The sequence below is a fragment of the Nelumbo nucifera genome, chromosome 3 (genome assembly GCF_055504915.1).
Source record: "Nelumbo nucifera cultivar China Antique chromosome 3, China Antique-T2T, whole genome shotgun sequence".
Taxonomy (NCBI): Eukaryota; Viridiplantae; Streptophyta; class Magnoliopsida; order Proteales; family Nelumbonaceae; genus Nelumbo; species Nelumbo nucifera.
Window position 1 is genome coordinate 19,549,540 of NC_142651.1, and position 22,788 is coordinate 19,572,327.

At 37.9% G+C, this 22,788-nt stretch overlaps 1 protein-coding gene and 1 long non-coding RNA gene across 2 annotated transcripts; both read left to right on the forward strand.

Moving 5' to 3' along the window:
• The first annotated feature begins 3,462 nt into the window (after window positions 1-3,462).
• Window positions 3,463-5,195, forward strand: LOC104600329 (uncharacterized). Its single transcript, XM_010263216.3, has one exon. It carries the CDS (start codon window positions 3,517-3,519, stop codon window positions 4,960-4,962), a length of 1,446 nt encoding a protein of 481 aa, XP_010261518.1. The 5' UTR covers window positions 3,463-3,516; the 3' UTR covers window positions 4,963-5,195.
• A 6,411-nt stretch (window positions 5,196-11,606) lies between these two features.
• LOC148800996 (uncharacterized) lies at window positions 11,607-13,491 on the forward strand. Its single transcript, XR_016084573.1, has 2 exons — window positions 11,607-12,000; window positions 13,124-13,491. It is a non-coding gene; the product is annotated as an uncharacterized LOC148800996 (long non-coding RNA).
• Window positions 13,492-22,788: the final 9,297 nt, after the last annotated feature.

Sequence of the window (22,788 nt, forward strand, 5' to 3'; positions counted from 1 at the left end):
GCCTTACACTCTTTGAGTGGGCTAGCCATGATCCTTGGTTGGCTCTGCTCCGACCATTAGTCGGCTTGGTGTGCGGAGTTTGATGCCCGCCCTCTTGTTGTTGTGGTAGGGATGTCATTCCTACAACACCCGATGGGGCTTGTTGGGCTTTAGGTCTTTTCCGCTTTAGTTTGGCAAGGATTGTCAGTCGCTCTAGATCTTTTCAACATATCCGACATGTGTGAGCTAGTGTGTGTGGTGACGTGTTTCAAAATCCCTAGCCGTTTTTGGCTGGGCAGGTGTGTGTGGTGCATATTTGTCTACTGAACGTAAAAATAAAACAATATTTCTTGAATTGTGTACAATTGGTGCTCGTCTCTAATCATTGGTAGTAAATCCGTAGATTCCCGGTGTTCGAGCTCCTCGGCATTGACTTCCCATCAAGGTCTTCTAGTTTGTATGTGCTTAGGCCGAGGGCTCTGGTCACTCTGTACGGTCCCTCCTAGTTAGGTTCGAGCTTTTTCTTCTCTTGGCTTGGGCACTATGACTTTGTGAATGACGAGGTTTCCTGTCTTGAATTTCTCCTTCAAAATTTGGAGTCATAGTACGTGGCTATCATCTCTTGTTGTGTTGTCATCCTGATGTGACTCAATGCTTTTCTTTTTCTTACTCTTTGTTTTTAATGGGAAAAGTGTGTTCAATTCATTTTTTGTAAGAAAAAAATGATAAATATATAAGATTTGGTTTGGGAAGAGTGCAACTACAAAGTTTAGAACTATCTTATACAAGGTTTTACATTGTGAATATTTGCATTTACACCATTCTCAAATATATATAGTGCAAAACCTTGTATATCGTATGGGACCAATCTCTACTTAGTACTTACAATTTGTGGGACACATGTGGCGTCAATCTTGTGAATTTATATGGGATGCAGGAAAATAAAATTGTATGCCTAGAAATTAGGGGCATTAACGTTATTTAAAAATTCAATTTTGAATTCGAGATTTGACTTAATCGAATCGAATTTGGATATGACCTGATTTGATTTTATAAATATCCGAATTCAACTGATTATTTAATCTTATATATAATATTATATTATGTATAATAATTAAATTATATAACTAATTTATATATCTATATATAATTTATATAAATACAATATTTATTTATTAATTATCTAAAATAATTAACCAGAAAAATTCAAATGAAATCGAATATTCGAATATTTAATCGAATCGGAAATCGGACATTGGTTTTCAATATCCATTGGAGATGTAATTGAATTCGGATGTCAAAATTTTTTAAGGGAGGTTGCAGGCTGCTGCTGCATATTGCCACATGTCTAAAGTTCTTGGCTATCTTGAGGGCATCAAATTTGCAGTAGAATTGGGTCTCTCAGCGATCCACTTGGAAGGAGATGGGCAAAAGATGTGTTCTCTCCTGTTCCTGTTGAATCAGAGTTTGTTGGTTCCTTTGTAGGCTTCACCATGTGATTGCTCATTGTAGGAGGCTTTTTCGTTGGTTTACCCACTACCAGTACACGATCTGTGTCGTTCATCTTACGGTAATAAGCTAATAATGTAACACATGTGGCAGGCCCAGGAGGACTTGTAATCTCACCGGAACAAAAACTATGCTCCCTTCCCCAAATTTCTTATTACCTGAACTATTGAAAGATTATTTGTAATGTTTTCCTCAAAAAACTTGCCACATGTCTGGTCAGATGATTGGTTCCCACTTCCCACCATTAAAAGGATTCTTGTTAAGATAGCGTCTGTATGCATTATTTCGCATTCATGTCTGAAACCTCTTTTTATTGGCCTTATTGTTCCAAACTATTTTTTTTTGCCCATTTTTTATAATGGAATAAAGAAAAATGAAATCCCATCAAGGAAGCAAGTAGTTTGTGACCAACTTGTCATACTCATCCAAATGTGTACACGTGTCAAGTTAGAGACCATGCTACCTAAAATACACTAGTGAGCAGTGAGATTGGTAGAAGATGGAGCCAATGATCAGAATTCTATGGATTAGTCAGAATTTTGGGAATATAAAATGGCCCCCTTCCTACCTAAAATACACTACCCATTAAAAATTAGAATAGCAACACTTGGACTTGGGCCTTAGCACATAGTTAGCTCCAGACTCCTTATTCTCATCAACCTTCCTACTAGGTGTTATGCATCATTACTCCTTAAGACTTTAAAGTCTTCGCTGGATCCGTAGTTAGCCCGAATCCACCGCCCTGACTAATTACGAATCAGGCCTTTCTCTTTCTCTCTCTCTATTATGGAAACAGTTTTGACCAATCAAAATTTCACTTTATTATTCAGTTGTTTTTTCCGTATTATAATCTAATACGCACCCTTAAAAACAAATTAAAACAGTGTCGATTGGAAACAAATAGTTTCTTCAAAAAATCCTAGAGAACATGTTCTTGGTTGTAAATATGCTTTTTGTTTCTAAAACTGAAACAAAAAATTATATTCTTCGATTTATAGTTTAAAAAAAGTTTTATTTTAAAACATACAATATGTTTCACCATTTTTCATAAATCATACAAAAAATAAAAAACATTCATGTTGTAGAATACCCTCTTACTTTTGCCCAACCAATTCAATAGTATATTTGTTGATTTTTTTTCAGTAATTTTCTTTTAAATAAATAATACATTAAATACCATCTTATTTATTTATATAATAATTGACTCTTTTCATAAATTTGTCCTATGAGATTTTAATTGTCTTTCCACAAGCTGATATATTTGCTTTCTTTTGTTGTTTGTATTTTCTTTTTTAGATGTCAAAAGCAGAATCCATCTAAATTTAACATTATATTTAATAGAACTAGTCAGAACAAAGAAGCAAGGCAGACAGACACTTATAATTTGTAAATGAAAATAAAATCTTTGGATTATTTTTTATATATTTGCCCTGTACATATTTATATTTGTACTCTTTCCAAACTGAGCTTTAAGGCTAAATTTGTTTTGTTTGCATTGTAATTTGATTTGCAAATGAACAGAATGCAAATTCTGACTTGACTTAAATTTGTTTTACTTCTATAAGCAAAACCCAAAGCAAAAGTGAATTGGAATTTTCACTTTTCTACTGCCACTTGTATGATATGTTTGTTTTTTCTTATAAAAAAAAAAGTAAATGGATTCGAATTGATTTTAGAATCTATTCGTAGAATCTGAGCTGAATCAAACACTGAAATTCTTGTCAAATTCGGATTGTGCACAGAATTGAGATTCCATCCAAATGGCATTTTAGTAAACAATGGAAAATGTAGAAAATAGAATAAATCAAAATTAACAACCAAAAAATCCGAGAGGTCGCAAACCATAGAGGGCAATCCGCAGCTCGCCGAGTCGCAGGTGCAAAAAAAGACTGTTGAATAACGCGTAAAGAAGCAAGGGTATATATGTAATTTTTCTGGTCTTAACTTCTCTTTAAAACCTTCCAAGGAGCGAAACAGGAAAAAAAAATTTAAAAAGAAATTCTCTGAGCTTTTCAATTTTGTTCGTCCATGGCGGAGGTTTCGGATCTCCACCTCTCTGTAGAAGATGACGAGGAAGGAGTAGAAGATATTGAAGATCTAGACTCTGTTCCTTACTGGTCCAACGACTTGGATCATGACGACATCTACGTCTCTGATTCCGACCCTTTCTCTCCCCGCCTCTCCGAATTCGTTCCTTCAGATCCGTCTGTTCATGCTCAGGTTTTCTTCGATGGGGATGACATCGACGAGCGGGAGGCCTGCGGTCATATTGGCGATGGAGACAGCTCTGATTCCGATTCCGTCGCCGATGTGAGTTACTTCAACCATGAAGATCGGGTAAGCTTCGTTATGGATTTGTTTGAACGCCGTGCGGAACAATCTCATATTGTTGGTAATAATGATAGGGTGGATAACCCGTTTTCGGAAACCCTAAACGACTCGAATTTTAGGGTTTTTGAGGGGAATGATGAAATCGGCTCTAATTTTCTTGACCTAGGGTTAGGATTGGGGTTGGCTCTTGATAGACATGCTGGGGAGGATGATGACAGCGGTGGGTTTATGATTCGGGAGCGTGGGGACGATTTCTTCGTGGGTAGACGACCTTCTGTCTCTGAATCTGGTGATGATTCGAACTACCGTTCCTTGGACCCATATGAGGAGAGCAGTCCTCGGCTTGTTAACATTGAATCTGATTCTGGCGATGAAGAGGTGGGAGTCTTGGGGATTGATTTGCAATCTGGGGATGATGATGATGATGGGTTGGATCGAGCTCCTGATGATCTGGGTCTTCCTCTTTGTTGGGATTGTCTCCATCTGGAGGATCAGAGGGACGCCAATGAAGATTTTGAGTGGGAGGAAGTCATTGATGCGAGAGAGGTTCTAAGTATGGTGATAGATGCTGATGAAGAGAGATCAGTTTCAACTGAAATCCATGAAGTTCGATCTGAAGAAGAAGCGGGTGAAGACAGGGAAGAAACCATGAGGAATTTGGAGTGGGAAGTACTTTTAACGGCCAACAACTTGGAGAGGAACCAAGAATTAGAACACGAGGAATCTTACCTGGCTGATCCTGATGCTTACATATATCCAGCAGAGTATGAGATGATTTTTGGACAATTTGCAGAAACTGAAGCTTCTCTGAAGGGTAGTCCTCCTGCTGCAAAAACTGTTGTTGAGAATCTTCCATCAATCTTTTTAACTCAGGACGATGTGCAGAACAACAATGTCCTTTGTGCAGTTTGCAAGGATGAGATTTCTACAAGCGAACAAGCAAAGCGGCTCCCGTGCTCCCACCACTACCATGGAGACTGCATTATTCCATGGCTTAGCATTCGTAATACTTGCCCTGTTTGTAGGTACGAGTTACCTACAGACGATCCTGATTATGAGCGGAGGAGGACCCAAAGAGCTGGTCATCGCCTGTCAGGTGATTCTCAGGCCAGAAATGATTTTGAAATATTTCCCCAACACTAGGATGTGCAAAATGTAGATACAGTTTCTGGAGAGAGTCCATTTCTTTTTTTTTTCTTTTTGTTTTTGTGACAGCAATAATGTTGGTGATTTTCATCCTTTCTGAGTAAGAATGTATGTTTCAGATTGCAAGTGTAGGATCTTTCTATTAAATAAATGTCGCATGATGTCTGGTTTGCTTGTACACCTACCCATATCATTTGGAATCAAATGTAGGTCTTGAGGATCTCTGTACATATGGGCATTACCATTGGTTTTTATGGTTTATTCTTCACATTATATATCTTGTTTTCAAATTCTCATGGGCATTAAGAGTATGCATCCTCAGGAAAAATGTGGATAATCCATTGGACAAAGCATTTGCTACTCTTTGTTATGTGGGATGATTTTTGTTTAGGGAAATCTTCAATGAAGCCCACCTCACAAATTTTTGTTTGTCCGTACAGTCACAACAAATTGTAAGTTTCAAATCCTCACTTTATGACACTGCACCCTCCTTTGTATTGGCATCAATTCCCCTCATTGTCACTGTTCTCAACTGTACAACGTAATAAAAATTTGTTGGATGGGGGTAATTGAAGATTGGCCATTTTTTTTTTAATACTGTTGAACGGTGCAGCTGTACTCTGTCAAATGCTACAAACCTGAGAGAGAGTTAAAATTAGCTTTGCATCTTCTAACCCAAAATTGCAGCTTAGGATTATGTTTTAATACCATATCGCCCAGCCAAGCAATTTTGTATACTGTCTTATAAAATGTTTTTATATTGTTATTTTTTTTAGACTATAATTATAAAATAGACATTATTAAACAAAAAATATTCATTTTTCGTGTTTATAAACTAATTTCTTTTTATTGTTTTCTTATTTGTTAGGATTTAACTAACACAAATATTGCTAACTGCTGTATTGAAGCCCCAAAGACTTCAAAATATGAACTAACAAGAGAAGAATTTAAAATTTTGTCTAATCAACACATTTCTTCTTCCACATCTTCTTCCATCTTTTCTTTTCTTTTTTTCTTATAACAAAAATAGGGGTCCAGTCCCTATATTTTTTTAATTTTCTTTTGTTTAGTCTTTTTCTTCTCATAAATATGTTGATTTTCTGAAATTAAACATGAAGTTTATAATTTTCTTATGAAAATTATGGATAGTTATTGAGAAAAAGATGGTTATGAAACTTAGGGAACTACCCTAGAATATGTGGTTTTTACTTAAAAATAATTCATCCCCTAGGCACAAGGCACCCCTCGGTTGCCTAACCTTGCCTTGGCGCCTTGAAAACTTTGTGCATATTATCTTGGTTGGTGCTTGTACATTACATATTTCTTTTTTTTTGTATTTATTCTAGTTTTTTTAAAAGCAAGAAGTAGAACCAAAGCCAAAGGGTTCCTAGTGTGTGAGACACAAGGTGCAAGGTGAAATGCATGCTTGAAAGAAGTGAGGTGCCACTAGGGATGCAAATGGATCGGATCGGATCTTTGGATCTAATTTGATCTGAATCCAATCTGATTTTTGATTGGATCATAGAATCTAATCCGAAGATCCAACCAGGGGTGATCCGAATTCGACCAAATAGATCCGATCCATTTGTACCCCTAGCTGTCACCTTTTGTCCTAAAAGGAAAAAAGAAAAAAAAACTTAGTACACAAGAATATATAAATAGAAAGAAATATAATAATTTAAAGTGCTGGTAGCTCTTGTTTGTAAGTTCAAGTCGTACATGGACTAAATTGTTTAAATGTTGAGCATCATATAACATCTTACACCATAACCGCAAAACTGTCAAGTAAAACTAAGTTTCATTCATTTTATCTTGATCTAACTCACTTGACATGATAATGTCTATTAGGATGCATGAACCATGAGAAAAAGATTTGCTCTGCTTGAAAGGAAAGAAATTTTGGGTGTGGTTTAAATGTTTCAATTCGAGTTGGTGGGCCTCAAATTTGGGCTTCAGGTAAGGCAGGCCACATGAAAACTTCAGATGAGAGGAAATATTTTAATTCTGGTAATTACTTTTACAGAACCAGACTTTTAAAACAAAATAAACTTGTAAGGGAAAGGCTTTAGATCCTGAGTGTTCCAAAAGAGGTTTTAAAATTCATGATAGAAATTTGTATATTTGCCAATTTGCATGCTTTGATTTATCAAAAGAAAAGAAAAAAAATTGCTACATTTGCAAAATCATGTTATTTTTGTTGTACATGACAGTTGTTTTTGTCCCGAAAAATAAATATTAAGGAATACCTAAAGAATGATAAATATTAAGGTTCGGTTTGGAAGGAATATAAATACAAATATGTAAAGTGTAAAGCCTTGTTTTCTGTATTATTTAGTATGTATTTATACTGTACATATGATTAAGTTAAGAGCTTCTGGAGTGTTTGGTGACGAGACGGTGTGCATCAAACTGTAGTGTGTTAAGAATTCTTGCAGCTGATACCTATCTTCTCTTTTCCCATCACTATATCTTCTCTTTTTCCCATCACTTGGGAAAAAAGTTACCTATATATGATATTATAAAGGGCTGCTTATTAATATAAACTATACTTACCTACCAATGATGTATAAAAGAAAAGATTTCCTAATCGGGTCAATTTGGGATGCCTATTTCTACCGGTTGGACTGTCCTGCTCCATCACGTAGAGTCCGTGTTCTGTGCACCCCATGGGTGCATTGGATTTGTGCACCCATGAATCATGTTCCAACACGTCCATCAGGGGAAGTATAACGTTAACAGTCAAAGGCCCGTTAACATGGGTTTGGCCGTTCAACTGGACACAAACCGCCAAACCCATACACACCAGTGACCATACCACAGCGAATGACTCGAACCAGCGGTTGTCGGCGGCAATGGTGAGAGCTCCGGCAGCACGTTCTGGCCTTTTCTTCTCTTCTTTTTCTTACAAGGGGCTTCTTGTGTCAACAAAAATCACCCACCTGAACAACCACCGACCATACAACCACCAACGGGAACGATGAGAGCTCCGGTGATGCGTTTCTGGCCTCTTTTTCTTCTTCTTCTTACAAGGGGCTTCTTGTATCAATAGAAATCACCCACCTGGACAACCACCTACTTGTAAGGTTCAAAATATCGATATGTCCAATACGTTGGTAGGGGTATATCGGGCGAATCAATTGTGTTTTTTTTTTTTTTTTTCTGAAACCGATTGAGTGGGGGCGGTTTAGGGCTCCTCCACCCCCTGAACCGGTCAGACCCCCAATACACCCACTATAAGGGTGTATCGGAGGGGTCCCGGAACAATAAGTATCGATATTTTGAACCTTGCCTACTTGGACAACCACCGGCAGGGACATTGTGGCCAGTTTGAATCCGGTTGAACCGCCAAACCTGTGTTAACGGGCCTTTGACTGTTGACGTTGTGCTTATTTCCCCGGTCAACGTGTTGGAATGTGATTCCTGGGTGCAATCATCCAGTGAGTGCACAGAACGCGGATTCCATCAGGGTTGGTCATTTCTTTGCACTCCTTATCACTTTAGTATAGTTTAAGCGATTCCCAGACAGTTATGATCTGTTTTAGACACTATGTTGCATAAGTATTGTAATCCGAAATTGTCAATATAAATGAAATGAAGGTGGGACGAACAAGGGGACTAAACAATCTTCCAATGAAAGATGCCCAGGAAATCTCAATATGACCCAAACAGCGTATTTCTTTAGTTAAATCTTGCGCTAGAACTAGAAGGGAGAGTAGAAATTTCCCTTTTAATACTACTTTTTGGATCCCTGGGGTCCCATCAAAAATTGCCTCCATGGTGTGGACTGCTGTGTTGAGCAAGTGCCTTAAGAAGAAAGAACCTTATCGTAAAAGGATTTGATACTGAAAGAACTTAAAGAGAAGAATTTTCAATGTCCTGTATAGTATTTACACAATAAGTTGTATGCGTACAGGATAAATACAAACAAAAGCAGACATAAATGTATTTGATTACAACAGTATACGAGTTTCTGAATTTGTTCTTTTATCTCAAATGCTGGGTAACCGAGTGCTCTAACACATACGCTTTCACCTTTGCTTGCTTGCTATCTGTCATCATGCCGGAGACTCCCAAGAAGACAAATCTGAGGTTGGTAGTGGCTTGCGCAAGAGGAAGATTATCTGGAGAACTATTTGGACTGTCTGGAGTTGGACAGAGTTGAATTTTAGATTTTTTCTTTTTAGATAATTTCTCTCAAGAGGATAAGGTGCCAAGGAAGGTAGTAACTGCATTCTCTTGGTTAGCTAATTCAGACAAAATATACAGAATTGTCCCTTTCCTAAAGTCCTCCGGGTTGTTTTCTTGGTGTCGTCTATCAGTATTTCGTCTGTTTGGGTATACAGTTTTAACCTTTGAAAGCCGTAATAAAAAACTAAACAAAGAAAAGAAAAGAGGGTTCATTAAAATGGTGTTGTCATGCATCCAGACCTGACAAAAAGTTGACCCAATCCGAAAAACAGAGTTAGGGTCTCATATATAGCTATTTGAATGTGAGAATGGCTCGATTCGATTCGACCAGATCCAAAAAATTGGGTTGGGTTATGGGTCAATCCGTTGACCTGATTGTCAAGTCTAATTGGGACTATATATGCATTATTAGAAGTTTTCACTCTTTAATTTTTTTATTTAGTCTTTACTCTTTATTGTTTACTCTTTAAATTGTTATACGTTCAAGTTTTTTTTTATTTTATACTTGGAATTTTAAGGTTAATTCCTTTAATTTTGGCATTTTTTATGTAGTTTTTCTTTAATTTTTTAAATTTCAGTTATTTTTTTGGAATGACCCAAATTGACCCATGGGTCAATCCTAACCCGAACATTTAGGGTCAGGGTCTAGCATTTGATAACATGACCCAAAATCAACCCAAAGTGTCTTGACCCAACCCGAACCCGACCCACCCAACCCAATTGCCAGGTCTGCATCTAATGGCTGAAGAAAAGAGTTTGAATTTTCTGTACATTTTCATGCACATCCTATCATAATGTGCCAGGTCAGTCTCATACTATTAAACTCTTACACGTGCAAATTGATTAACGAATGCTGGGAGAATTTCCGTTTCTTTGCTTTGATTTTTAAATATTAAAAACAATAAAAACAAAAAAGAGAAGAAACCTTTTCTCCTTTACTAATGGTTCTGAGGAGGATTTCTTTGACCTCTCTATCTACAATAGAGGAGAAACAAAGTAAAATCTGTTTCTAATATGCAACAAAGGGCAAACAACAAAATTTATTGTTTATTTACATCATTGCATGTTTCCTTTCCCCATTTCCCTCTACAATGGGAGAAGCAATAGATCACCCATGTCTTTTTGTGCAAAATACCCTGAAACAGGGTGTCTCCTCCGGTGCAAACAAAATCTAACCTGAACTTTCTAAGCAACCACAACAGATATGAGAACCTCCCATCATGTGATTTAACTTTATGCTTGGTTTGAATTTGGTCAGGGCTTCTATATTTGGCCGAGGCTATCATGCATCTTTCAAAGTGCTTGCAGTGCTCTAGAACGATGGAGAAGATAAGCTCCCAAATTTGTCTAAACCATCATTGTTGTGTCTTGAGTAGACTGTAGGCATCTCCTTCTTCCCATTCCATTTTTAACGCTTTCATCCAGTTCTCTTTGCAAAAGCCTTCTCACAACAAAAACAGAGAACATGGGCTAGAAATTTTTATATAAATCTGGCTTCTTAAAAGGAAATGGCAGTAAACCCCTTGAAGAAGAAGAAGAAGAGAGTTTTCTAATTCTTTAATGTATTTTAATATTTAAAAGTAAGGAAACAATGCAAAGGGATGCACTTTCACATCCTTAACTAGTTATAGAAATTTAATTGTGCGATGATGATCTGGCACATTATGATAGGATGTACGAGAAAATGTGCAGGAGATCCAGACTCCTAGGAGTGATTTGCTTGAATCTTGATCACCGGCTGTTCCAACAGGACTGACAACACTCCACTGACATTGTACATTTCATACATCACGGGTTGCACTTTTATGTAGGTATGTCATTTGGTACAATCCGATCCAGTCCAATGTGAGTCTATTATAAATGGACCAGGTCCAATCCAATTCAATGATTGTTTTGGATTAATTTGGACTGGTCCAATTCAATGTTTGGACTGTTCAAATTCATTTTTATTTAGATTGGTTTCGACCCAAATTCAGTCCATTCACACATATATTCTTATCTTATATTAATGGATTAGATATTGACTTAATCCAACCCAATCCAATATAAATTTGTTACAGACGGATCAAGTCCAATCCAATCTAATAAATATTTGGGACCAAATTGATCCAATCCAATATGTCTTATTGGTCCGTCCAATCCATCCAAATTGATTTTAGACTGGACGGGATCCAATCCAAAACCGATTTATTAACACCCTTACTTTTATGGTGGTCTCTAGTTTCATAGTGTAATCATCTCACTATGTGCAATACCGGATCAAGTTGGCAGGGTGTGGGAAGGTGTTTCATTGGTAGGAAATCCCAACTCGATTTGCTTCATGTTGAAGGATCTAAAAGAAAAAGAAAATGTCAACAGAAAGAATAAAAGGGGAAATAATGGTGGAAAAAAAAAGGTCTTTATGGTGGGAAAAGATTAGAATTTATTCTATAGCAGACAAGTTGTTCAAATGATTGGATGAGAGAGATTTCATTGAGCAAGAAGTTGAGAGGGTGTGGGGAAGAAGGCACAAGAAATGTGTGGAGTAGAAATGGTTATTCTGGTAGCAAGGGCTTAATTGAGGAGTCTATCCTATGAGGTGGATTAATATCTAAATAATGGGTGGGTAGGTAGGTAGGAAGATTAATTTTGCAAGTGGAAGGGGCGAGTTCGGGTAACAAGTAACAAGAAAGAGGTTGCAGGAAGGGAAGGGTAGGCGGCATTGTTGTTCGATTGGGATGGGTTGCTTCTTAAGCTTAAGCAGTTTTACTTTTCTTTTTTGCTCGCCAAGGTTCGCATTCAAGGAGCATGGTTTTGAAAATCAGATTGGATCAGACGATCGGATCGGCTGATTCGGAAATCAATCAGGTGACCAGTTCTGTTTTATTCTAAAACTATTTGTTTGGTAAAAAATTGTTGATTTGGTCAATGATTCATTTATAAGGGTGATTGAACCGTCAATTCGGATAATGATTTTTGACATTTTTTTTTAATTTTATTTACTTTTTATTTTTAAATTAGAACAAGCCATTCATTTGAATTGAATGGTTGGACCATTTGACTCAGGAATCGATCTCTAGAACAATTTCATATCCAGTCCAATTTTTAAAACCTTACAAGTGACAGTGGCCATGGATTGGGGCTTTCTTTTCTACTTTTCCAATTTTTTGGGCTGTGTGTATGTGCTGTCAGGATCTGGGCCGATCTGCTGCAAATACATGCCATGCAAAACGGGCTGCCTAATCAATCATGAGTTTGGTTATGTACCCAATTTTGCACCTGTATTTGCAGCAGAGCACACTAGTGTGTTAGCTGGCCTGTTTTATATGTCTATGTTCACAGCAGATGGAGAGTTGTATATGTGGGTAGGCCGGTAGTAACGGATAGGATGATTTTATTTTATATTTTTTGATATTCTTATTTCTTTTTTTTTTGGAGGGTTAAAATAGGGTTGTCTAGAGTTCAAATCTGCACCCCACAACGTCCCACAGTACATTCTCGCCATATATTGAAAATATCAGAACCGATGATATCATCATCATCAGGAGATATTCTGTGAGGCGCCCCCTTGTGAAGCGCAGATGTAAACTCGGTTCTCTGTGTTCACGAAGCTAAAAAAAAATGGAAGCGTCCATAATGAACCATCAGAAATCAAGCATATTCTTCAGCCCAAATATTCCTCGGCTAAAAAGTGGGCCTTTGTGTTTTCCGTTGCACCTTGCATTCTTGGGCCTTTCATGTACTTTCTCCATATTACTCGTGTATATGTTTTATTTTTTTCTTTTGGGGGAGGAGGGGCTAAATTACAGAGACTACCACTTACTTGTTCATCGGCCGAGCTGGGCCTTAACAGAAAATTATTATCCCGAGCTCAGCAAAAGTTGATTATATTGGATAAATCACTGTTTTGCACTCCCAAAGCAAAATACTTTCATCCAAAAGTTGGATTAGACTACTGTTTTGGAATATAAATGTTGGATTAAATGTACAGAATGACAATGGCGTGGACTCAAATACTTGAGAATGATTCCGCTCATACTGCCACTTGAATTGACACATGAGAGAGAGAGAGATCTTAGTTGATAGAGAATTGATGAAGTTTCCCGGAGATAGGCCAGCTTACAATAAACGAAGACTTCAGCTCTGTCATGGCCACTCTGGAAGACGAATGAGGTTGATCTTTTAACCCTGTGTACTGAATTTTACGGTTCAATCCAAATCACATTCTTCTTTTCCATTGAGGCTCCACACTCATTGTCAGCAATTTCCATTAGTTGCCTTTCATTCTTAAGTATATAGACAATGGATTATTTATAACATATGTTAGAGAATAAAAGCCTATTCTGGAACCTCATTTAATAGCTTAAGTTTTTTGAGATGGTATCTGAGTCGCTTTGACCAAATGGTATAGTATTCGATCCTAATTGTTTCCTATTATAATTAATTAAATGAGTTTCTATTTGTCCACCTTCAAGCCTGATGAACTTTTGTGTGAGTGGGCTTGATTGAAAATAAAAACCTAATCAGTGACTTCACCTAATAACTTAAGCTTTTAGGTTAAACTGTGTTTGAAAATATAACTTTATATACATACCACTCTAGTTTATATTTTCAAAGCTTCATTTGGATGGATTGAATTTGGGGATGAAAATAGCCCTTAAGATTCCATTTCAGCTGTTTGTGAGCATTATTGTATGAGTGGATTGGAAATCCCTGGGGTTCCACTAGAATGCCAAATTCAAAGCCCATAATCCCGTGTTGATGATTTTATGCCCACCCAAAATGGACCCATATGATGAAATCCATATATTCGTAAAATTGGCTATTCAAATTCTGCCTCAAAACCCAAATCCACCCAGCTCCAAAACACAATCTAAGGAGAGAAAGTCATTTCAAACTTCCTTTCTCGGATTTCTCCAAGGGGCTGCTCATTAAGAAAATTGCACAGTTCCATTCCTATAGCTTGATTAGAGTCAAAAAGAAAAACAAAATAAGTTGCTTGTAACTGTAGCTAGGGTTGAAATTAAACCCAAATAGAAGTGAAGTGGCCCATACCCTTTGGATTTGGAACAATGCGGTTGGATTATGAGAATCAAGAGGTGGGAATTTTGGCAGGTTTCCACAAGGCATTCCACTTTACTTTGCTTAATTGATATCTTAAAATCGCCTTTCCACAGCAATTCTCCATGTTTCATCCCTATAACCTTTTTTTGTATTGCAACCCAAACACGGCCTTAAAAAAAAGAGGATTTTGAATCTGTAGAAGATTTGGCTTTAGGCCAAGCACCCATATATGCATATAGAACAGATAGATAATATGAATGGGTCATATCATTATCATCATCCTCCCTCCACATGTCTGAGAAAAGGGGAGACGTTCCCCGAAGGTTTCTGGACATGCTTTCCACCCACAATGAGCCATCAGTTTTCAACGTTGAAGAAAAAAAAGCACTTCTCTCTCCTCTCCAGAGAATTGTTATCAGAGAGGGAGAGAGAGAAAGAGATCCCTCATGTTCATCATTAATTTGGTTGAAATTAAACAAAACAATCTTTCTAACTTCCAGAGCTATGGCTCATGGCTCATCAAACACACTGGACCTTACAGCATCTTCTTCATTGCTTTTTTTTTTTTGGTGAGTGGTTTCCTCTGAACAATCATCTTCTTCTAGACATCTACACTACAGTACCATCTATAAACTTCACAGTTTGATTCGATTTTGTGATTTGTGACCTGGCTGGTTAACCCAAGTACCAAGATTTGGTTCTGTCTTTAATTTGATTCGCTGCTGTGCTGTGAATCAGAGGAATAGGTTCAAGTGAATCAATTCGTGGTTCGTGGATGGATATGATGGCCATATGGGAACCTGGCAACTTATGAGAAGAGAGAGAGAGAGGCCCAAGAATTGTTTCTGGTTTGGAGAACGATGATGTGCCAATTAAGGGTGTTCATGAAAAATCGAAAAACTGAAAAATCAAACTGAATCGAGAAAATTGAATCACAAATTGTGGTTAAATGAATCGGTTGGTTTGGTTTCGGTTCAGAATTTTTGAACAACCGAAGGATCGATTTGGTTTTTGATTAACCTATAAAAAAAATCGACAATTAACCGAACCGATCAGTATATATATTTATATGTATATTTTATATATAATTTCTATGTATTTTATATAAATATATATTCATTATATATAAATATATACTTATATTATATTTATAATTATCTATTTACAAATATATTATATATTTTTAAAATATTTATAATATATTATATATCATTTATTATTTATAATATTATATTATATATATATATTATAAATATAAAAAACCAAAAAACCAAAGAACTGAACTGGTCAAAAATCGATTGGCAGACCGGTTCAATTTCGATTTGATGAAATGAAAAAACTGATACCACCAATTCGGTTTACAAAAAAGGGCCATGATTTGGTTAAATAGCTGAACCGTGGACACCCACGTTTGATCATGGCTGAAGTAGCTGAACTGATTCACTTATTGCTACGTCTTTTAGTGGATAACCAAGTGTTTAGGGATGTAGTAATGAGGAACCCAATGTAATTCACCCTCTTCAATGGCTTTATTCACTGAAAGACAAAAGAATAAGCCATTCTGAATGTCTCAGGTCCCTTCCCTTTTTGGACCCTAGAAATAAATCCATCCTGCTCCAAACCCTGATGATATTCACAAAGATCCGTATTGTAAAAATATATCCAACATTTTTATCCGAATCCGAAAACAATTTGGCCAAGACATGTGGCATGTGCTGGAACCGACCCATGAGCAGGACCGGTGTACAAAATTCCAGTATAGATTTGGACCTCTACATTTGGATCTGGACTAGCTGGGTCCTCTCCGAAGGACCAAAGCCAACTCGCTTTTTGGGCCCTGTTCACTCATTGTCCTTTTATGCTTTAGAGGCCCATGGCCACTGTGGCTCGTGGTGCTAGCATTCGTCATATTCGTCTAAACTTGTGGAACATATATGCGCCTTCCTGGATGTCAAGTCAACGAAAGCACAATTTAGGAATTGTTGTCGATTGAAGTATAAGACAGCCGAACAGTATCAGAAACTGTTATTGTATACTAAGTTCTCAGACTGGAGAGACTATTTGGCCCGTTGGATGCCAACAGAAGAAGCACAGAATGTTACGGCCCAGCTCTTTTCAGTTAGCTGTGGCAGTTCTTGATTCAACCTGCCAACCCACCTTTTCAAAATTTCTGTTTGTGTCTAAACCAGACCTGACCCGAATTACCCACCTTTCTCATTGGTAAACCCATTGACCCAATTGCACCAATTGTTTAATGCAGCCTTGGATAAGCTCCCTATGCTATGCCAATGCTTCTACAACATTTAGGCTGCTTTTGGTTGCATGTAGAATGAATTCCTCAAAAAATGCTATTCAATAGGAAGAATGAATTACTTTTACATGGGTGTCAGTTGAATCGAGAAACACCAATTTCTTCTTGGAAAATGACTTATCAAAGAGTAGAAAGGATGTCATTTTCCTACAACTACCCATTTTGAAAAATCATTTTCCTTCCATGGTCATTTGCTTAGAACCAAACACTGCAAAAAGTATTTTCCATGAAACTAATTCGTTTGCCTCTTGCTTTAAGTGCATTCAAATGAAGCCATTATCAATATCAAACCATAGACCCGACAATTAAAAGTTTAAAGCTCCTCAATCTTCTTTTACAAATTTCATTTGAATAAAGAAACCCACATGATGACAAACCGACAATGACACCCACACTTATTAATAGGTTTAGTGGTTTCTCTAATTGACTAGAACACTTATTGGATTGAGTGGCACATACCCACAACTTTGTTCGGACAAGTGTTCTGTTATTTTGACTGAGAGAGAGAGATAGAGAGAGAGAGAGAGAGAGAGAGAGGGCTGAGTAATTCAACCCAATTCAATAAATCAATATACAGTATGTTTCAATATATTGTCCCAAGGCAATTTAGCTGGAACCAAAATCCAAATTATTAACAAAAGGGGCCATGGGAAAACAAAGCTGTCCCCCTGACTGACGGGGAAGCAATCAACCAACCACTTATCCTCACTGGAGATGTTATTTGGCTTTAATGGGGGTTGGGTCTGGACGTCTAGTTCACAAATGGACTTGGGGGGTTTTTGGTTTCCGAGAACACTATTACAAGGATTTGTTTTTCATATTGTAAAATATATCAAACAGATTTTAAGATCTAATAGGGGAATGCATCAGTCATAAAAAGGGGTGGAGTTTTTAGGCTTTAGCTCAAGTTAATAGGTTGGTTTGAATCGATTTTTGGTCAGTGTAGTAGTGACTCCCCAGCCCAGCCCAACCTCTTTCTTTGGCAATACTTGAAAGAGGAAACTGAATCAAGTGGTTATCTGGGTTAATTGAGAACAATAATGGTCTTGAAATTCTTGAGCCAACTCGCCAACTTCTTGGATTTGGAGATAGAATTGGTGGCAAATCAACTTCCCTACGTACAGGATGGCTTGGATTGGCCACATCATCCATCCAAATGGCAAAAGTAAGGCATCCTATTTCCGATAATAAACCGGGTGCCATAGTAAAATGACAAAAATACCCCTACTTGTATTGATAAGGTTGAATACAGAGGGATGTTATTTCTTATTTGTCCTTTAAAACATTACCTTTTGACTATTAGTTAGGTTTCTTTTGGTAGGCCTCACAAAGTCACAAGCAAAAGAAAAAAAAAGGATTTCTCTTTTTAATCTGGCCGGCCTACTCAGTTGAGATTATTCTTTTTCTTTAATTTTTTGTGGGTGGGGTGCTTGATTGGTGGGTTGGTTAGATCAGTGATTGCCACCCTAGGCTCATATATATGCTAATATTTTGATTCTGGGGGATGACAATAAATATGATTCCAATCTTAATAATGAAGCCTCATGGTTTAGTTTGGGGTCGCTCATGATGAGACAATAAAATTGGGGGGGTTGGGACCATGGAATGGAAGCATCAGAATTCAGAACATGAGCAATATTCATCGAATATCTTCCATTAATGCCGTAAAGTGTTTCCCAGTAGGGATAACTTTCCTTTCAAACGGAAGCATCCTGAGATGGTGTGTCGCTGCCTGGCTACTTCTCCGTGGACTGTGCTTCACGGTTGATGACGATTGCATGGGGGGGCATTCAGCTTTTGAGCGTAGCCCCAAAATTCGATTTGTCACCGTCCATGAGAATAGTCACAAGTGAATGTGAAAGGAGGGACCCCGTTTGCCATATGAACAACCAGATATGGAATTGCCCCAGGACCCAGGAATCTTTTCACTTGGCAGTAACTTAACGCGGTTGCCCACATCAATGACTTTTTACACCATCCCCATCCTGTGTTCAGTGTTCATTCATTCAGTAAGTGACTAAAGTTCAATTCAACAGCCTTTACATCAACAAGGTGGTGTTTGATAACTGCTGATCAAATAGGTGCTTGAAGTGGAATGAAGTAAAAAGTAGTCAGTAACTAAATATAGAAGTTCACTATCTAATGGATATATGACTTGGAGTGATATATAGAACAGATCAACTAGAAAAGAAACTGGAGAGAGAGAGAGAGAGATCTGTCTACTTGTCTAGAAAATCTTTTACCCGAAATAATAATGGCTTAAGGTCAAAGGCCTGCTAACAATGTCTTGAGCTCCATTCATTTTGGAAATTATAGAACAAAGCAAGATCAGAAGGATTCTAACCAATTTAGAATCATAAAACAAGATAAGGGTACACAAATAAACAAACAGAAAGCGATGGAGAATGGTCTATGTAAGACAACCAAGTGTTTGCTATCTTGTATTAGATGGAAGTGGCAATGATGATCGACCAAGTCGAGCCAGATTTTAACTGGGTTGAAACTGTAGGGTCAAATCCCTTCTGGAATGAACGAAAGTGTCAACTTAAGCCAGATGCGGATAGAGAATGTACGTCAATACTCAAAAGCTAATAGAATCAAAAACTTAGTTCCATACTTCCATGCCTCATGTATAGAGAGAGACCTGCCAAGTGCCAACCAAACCCATAAACGAGTTGACCCAGTTTAGGTGGATTTGTGGCTGGGACCAATAGTTACATCCTTCATAACTTGGTACCAATTGACTTTGGCACTAGTTAGCAGTATGTGTCAGAGAGCGGGTTCATTAATAATCCAAGTCTGAAATGTTTGACATATTGCTAGGAAGGAATATTGGAATAACCATGAAAACATGGATGCCCAGATGACCACCGGGTGACATGTCAAATGAGCTCCAAGCTCGACATGTGGCCTTATATGGTAAATATCTACATCATAAAAGCAACAGCATCAGCATCCACCAGAGCTAGAGTGAAGAACTACACAACTAACTAGGAGGGAGATGATGATGTTATTTTATATATATATATATATATATATATATATATATATATATATATATATATATATATATGTAATAAAGTAATGCATGTCCCTTAAGATGACTATGATGGGTTAGGGTATTGAGCATTTCTAGCTACTTCAATAATGGGATCGATACAGTACAAAGAATCATGTCATTAATTCAGAGAAGGCTAGCTTAAAGCAGCTCAATGCGCCTGAAAATTTGAAAGAGTGGTTGCTTAATTTTTATGTGACTCGAGAGCGGTAAGCTAGTAGAGCTGGCTTAAGTTGACAGCTAATAGCGACGTTCTTAGGAGCTCCATTCGTTTTCAATGGATCATGGAATGAGATCAGAAGGTTTGCCTTGCCACTAATCATCCTACACAAAGCAAGATTATTCTCAAAAGACATGGCTCTGCATCAATAAACAAATCGAAAGGAACCTGGCATGGAATGAACTCTAGGAGACATCCAAAGGTTGCTATCTTGGCACTAGGTAGAGAGTATGGGGTATCAACAATTTAGGTCGGAAAATGCCCAACCTGGAATGTGATTTAAACTCATTAATTTGAGAGATAGTTACTTAGACCTGATGATCAGGTCAGTTCACACAAAATAATCTGGTCTGATCCATGATGGGTCAATCTGGATTAGCCTGAATATATATATCCAGGCATACCCCAAATCAGGCTGAAACTAAATTTGGATTTGGGATTATATTTATCAATAAACCCAATTCAGTTTTCAGATTGGAACTGAATTGAGTTGATTTTATCAATCCAAACCTGGAAGATGCCAGGTGAGTTTAGTGGATTGATGGGTCAAGACTGAGGGCAGAGATGGGCACTTGCACAATGGCACATCGCCACAGAATAATAAGTGAACGATAATAACTCAATAATCAAGAATGGTCTCCGCTTCGCATGTAAAAGGCGTAGGAGTTGAAAATGTAGCAATGTACCATAAATTAGGCATAATAGGTCTAGGCCATGTGCATCACAGCAAGGGAAACAGTAACAAAAGCAATGACAGCAGCATATGAAACAATGGAGAGAGAGAGAGAGAGAGAGAGAATGCAGAATTGAAATCCGAATAAACAATTAATCATATACCCATTTCCTGAAATGCGTAAAGGACTTTGTTAGTGGTTGAGGACCTTCTTGCAAGTACGCAAGAACATTTATATAATCATGCGTGCAAATTCGAATCACTCAACAAGGCACCCACCAACCACTATAAAAATTTAAAGAGAGAACAAAGATGAAAGATTATCGAGACACGACAAAGATAGAAAAGGTTAAACGAGACACATAATACTAGTTAATAACCCATGCCAAAAAAATAGTAGTTAATAAACCCATAAACTTTAAAAGCTGAAACCTTTTGGTGTAGCAAACAGATTTTTAAAATTGAAGAATAAGTTACAAGGCAAAAAGATGGAAATGGTGTGTGTGAGATGATGAGCTTATCCTCTATCACCCAATCACTTCGCAACTCATGACCTCACCAAGAGTGGAAAAGTTGATTTTAGTGGGCTGAAGTGGAAACAAAGCCCACATGGTAGTACAAGTGAGGGTACCACGAACTTGAAAATTCAGCCCCTTCATCGCCATCCATCATCATCCATCCCATGATAGGTGATGTGAAGGGTCCATAGTAATGACATAGAGCTATAGTCTGCACACATACACACACAGAGATTTCATTTAGCTTCTTTCTTTCTTTTGAGTTGAAGGCGGTTCAATCCAGTGGCAAGGTGGTGCCCGGCAGCCATGCGCGACTTTTAGAGGGACCCACTTATATTATCTACCTATCCTGCAACCGTGGCTCTCGGTTCTCTGCTTACTTCTGTTGGATAGAAAAGGATAACCGTTAAATCGAATCCTCCTCCGTACCTAGCCGAGGCGTCATTCAAAGGGCACCATGTTCCTCCTTCCCTCAGCAATATCTTTTCTCTTCACCACCCTCCTTTGGATGAGAAAGAAAGAAATGGTGAATTTTCAAATTCCCCCACCTCACAATTTTTTATCTATTTGTACAATTGGGAATAGTGACCAGTGGTGGAACCTAATAGAGTATATTATTATAAGTAGGGGTTTTGGAAAATAAAATTAGGAAACAAATAAAAATTTGTAAGGTGAGGTCAAGTAAAGTAAACACTGATAAAAAAAAGGTGAGGTACAGTAACGATTTCTCAAAAGAAAAGGCTCTAATCGCAGAGTGGGATCCCTCCCATCTAAAATTTTAGGGCTGCCCTTAGGTGCTACTGCAAATCTAAAGAAATTTGGAACCCAATGATCAAAAGAGTCAAGTCTAAGCTGATCAATTACTAGTGTGACTGCCATACTAGGAGAGGGGATGGGAGAGGAGAGGAAGTACAAGCTGGCGGGGAAATGGAGACTGGAGTTGTTCATTGAAGCCAAATCTTTCCTGTTTCAGCAGGGAAGGACAAAGGGGAAGGCTCACTTGAAAATCAGAGAAGGGAGCAGGGCGACGATTCTCCTACCAGAGGAGGCCTGTGTGTGGTTGAAAGGTTTTGTAGATGGAACTGTTAATTCCTTACGGGAAGAAGGTTGGAGAAACTCGCTGACCTGTGAGAACAAGAGGTTCGAATTTGTGCTAAAAAGGAATGGAAAAGGGTGGTTCATAATGGTTACCGAACTCTTTGGTATTAACAAAAGGCAAGTGTTGTGTATTCCAGAAGGCCTGAAGCGAAGAGGGTGGGCTTCCTTCGCTTTTAACCTTCAGGCTTTTCTCTTGGAGGTTGAAGGGAGAGTGGAAGAAGCCCCTGGCTTGAAGGATTGTCATCTTTCTGCCCTATTTAATCAGGTGCCCTGCTTTAAGCATTACCCTGAAGTTTTGGTGCCCAGATCGACTGCCCTTCGACGAGTAGCTTTGGAAGTAGGGAGTGGGAGCTGGGAGAAGAGGGTGGTCCTAGTGGCTGATAGGGTGATAGGAAATTGGATGAAAGTTTTAGAAGTAATTGCAGAGAGGTTGGGATTAGATGAAGATGTAATGTTGCTGCCTTTTGCTGAAAAGAAAGCTTTATTAGATACTGGAGATAAGAAACTGATCTTCAGTACTTTCCTTGTAGAAGGAAGTTTGATTCAGGCCTAGATTTGGGCTCCAGATTGTAACAAAGTTGAATCTAGAGCCGACAGCTTCTTGATTAAACTTCTCAGTCTTCCTTTCAACCTTTGGAATGATAAAATACAGAGGAAAATTGTTAGAGTATTGGGTGGAGTTCTGTTGGAGGTTAACTCAAGAAACTTGAGAGC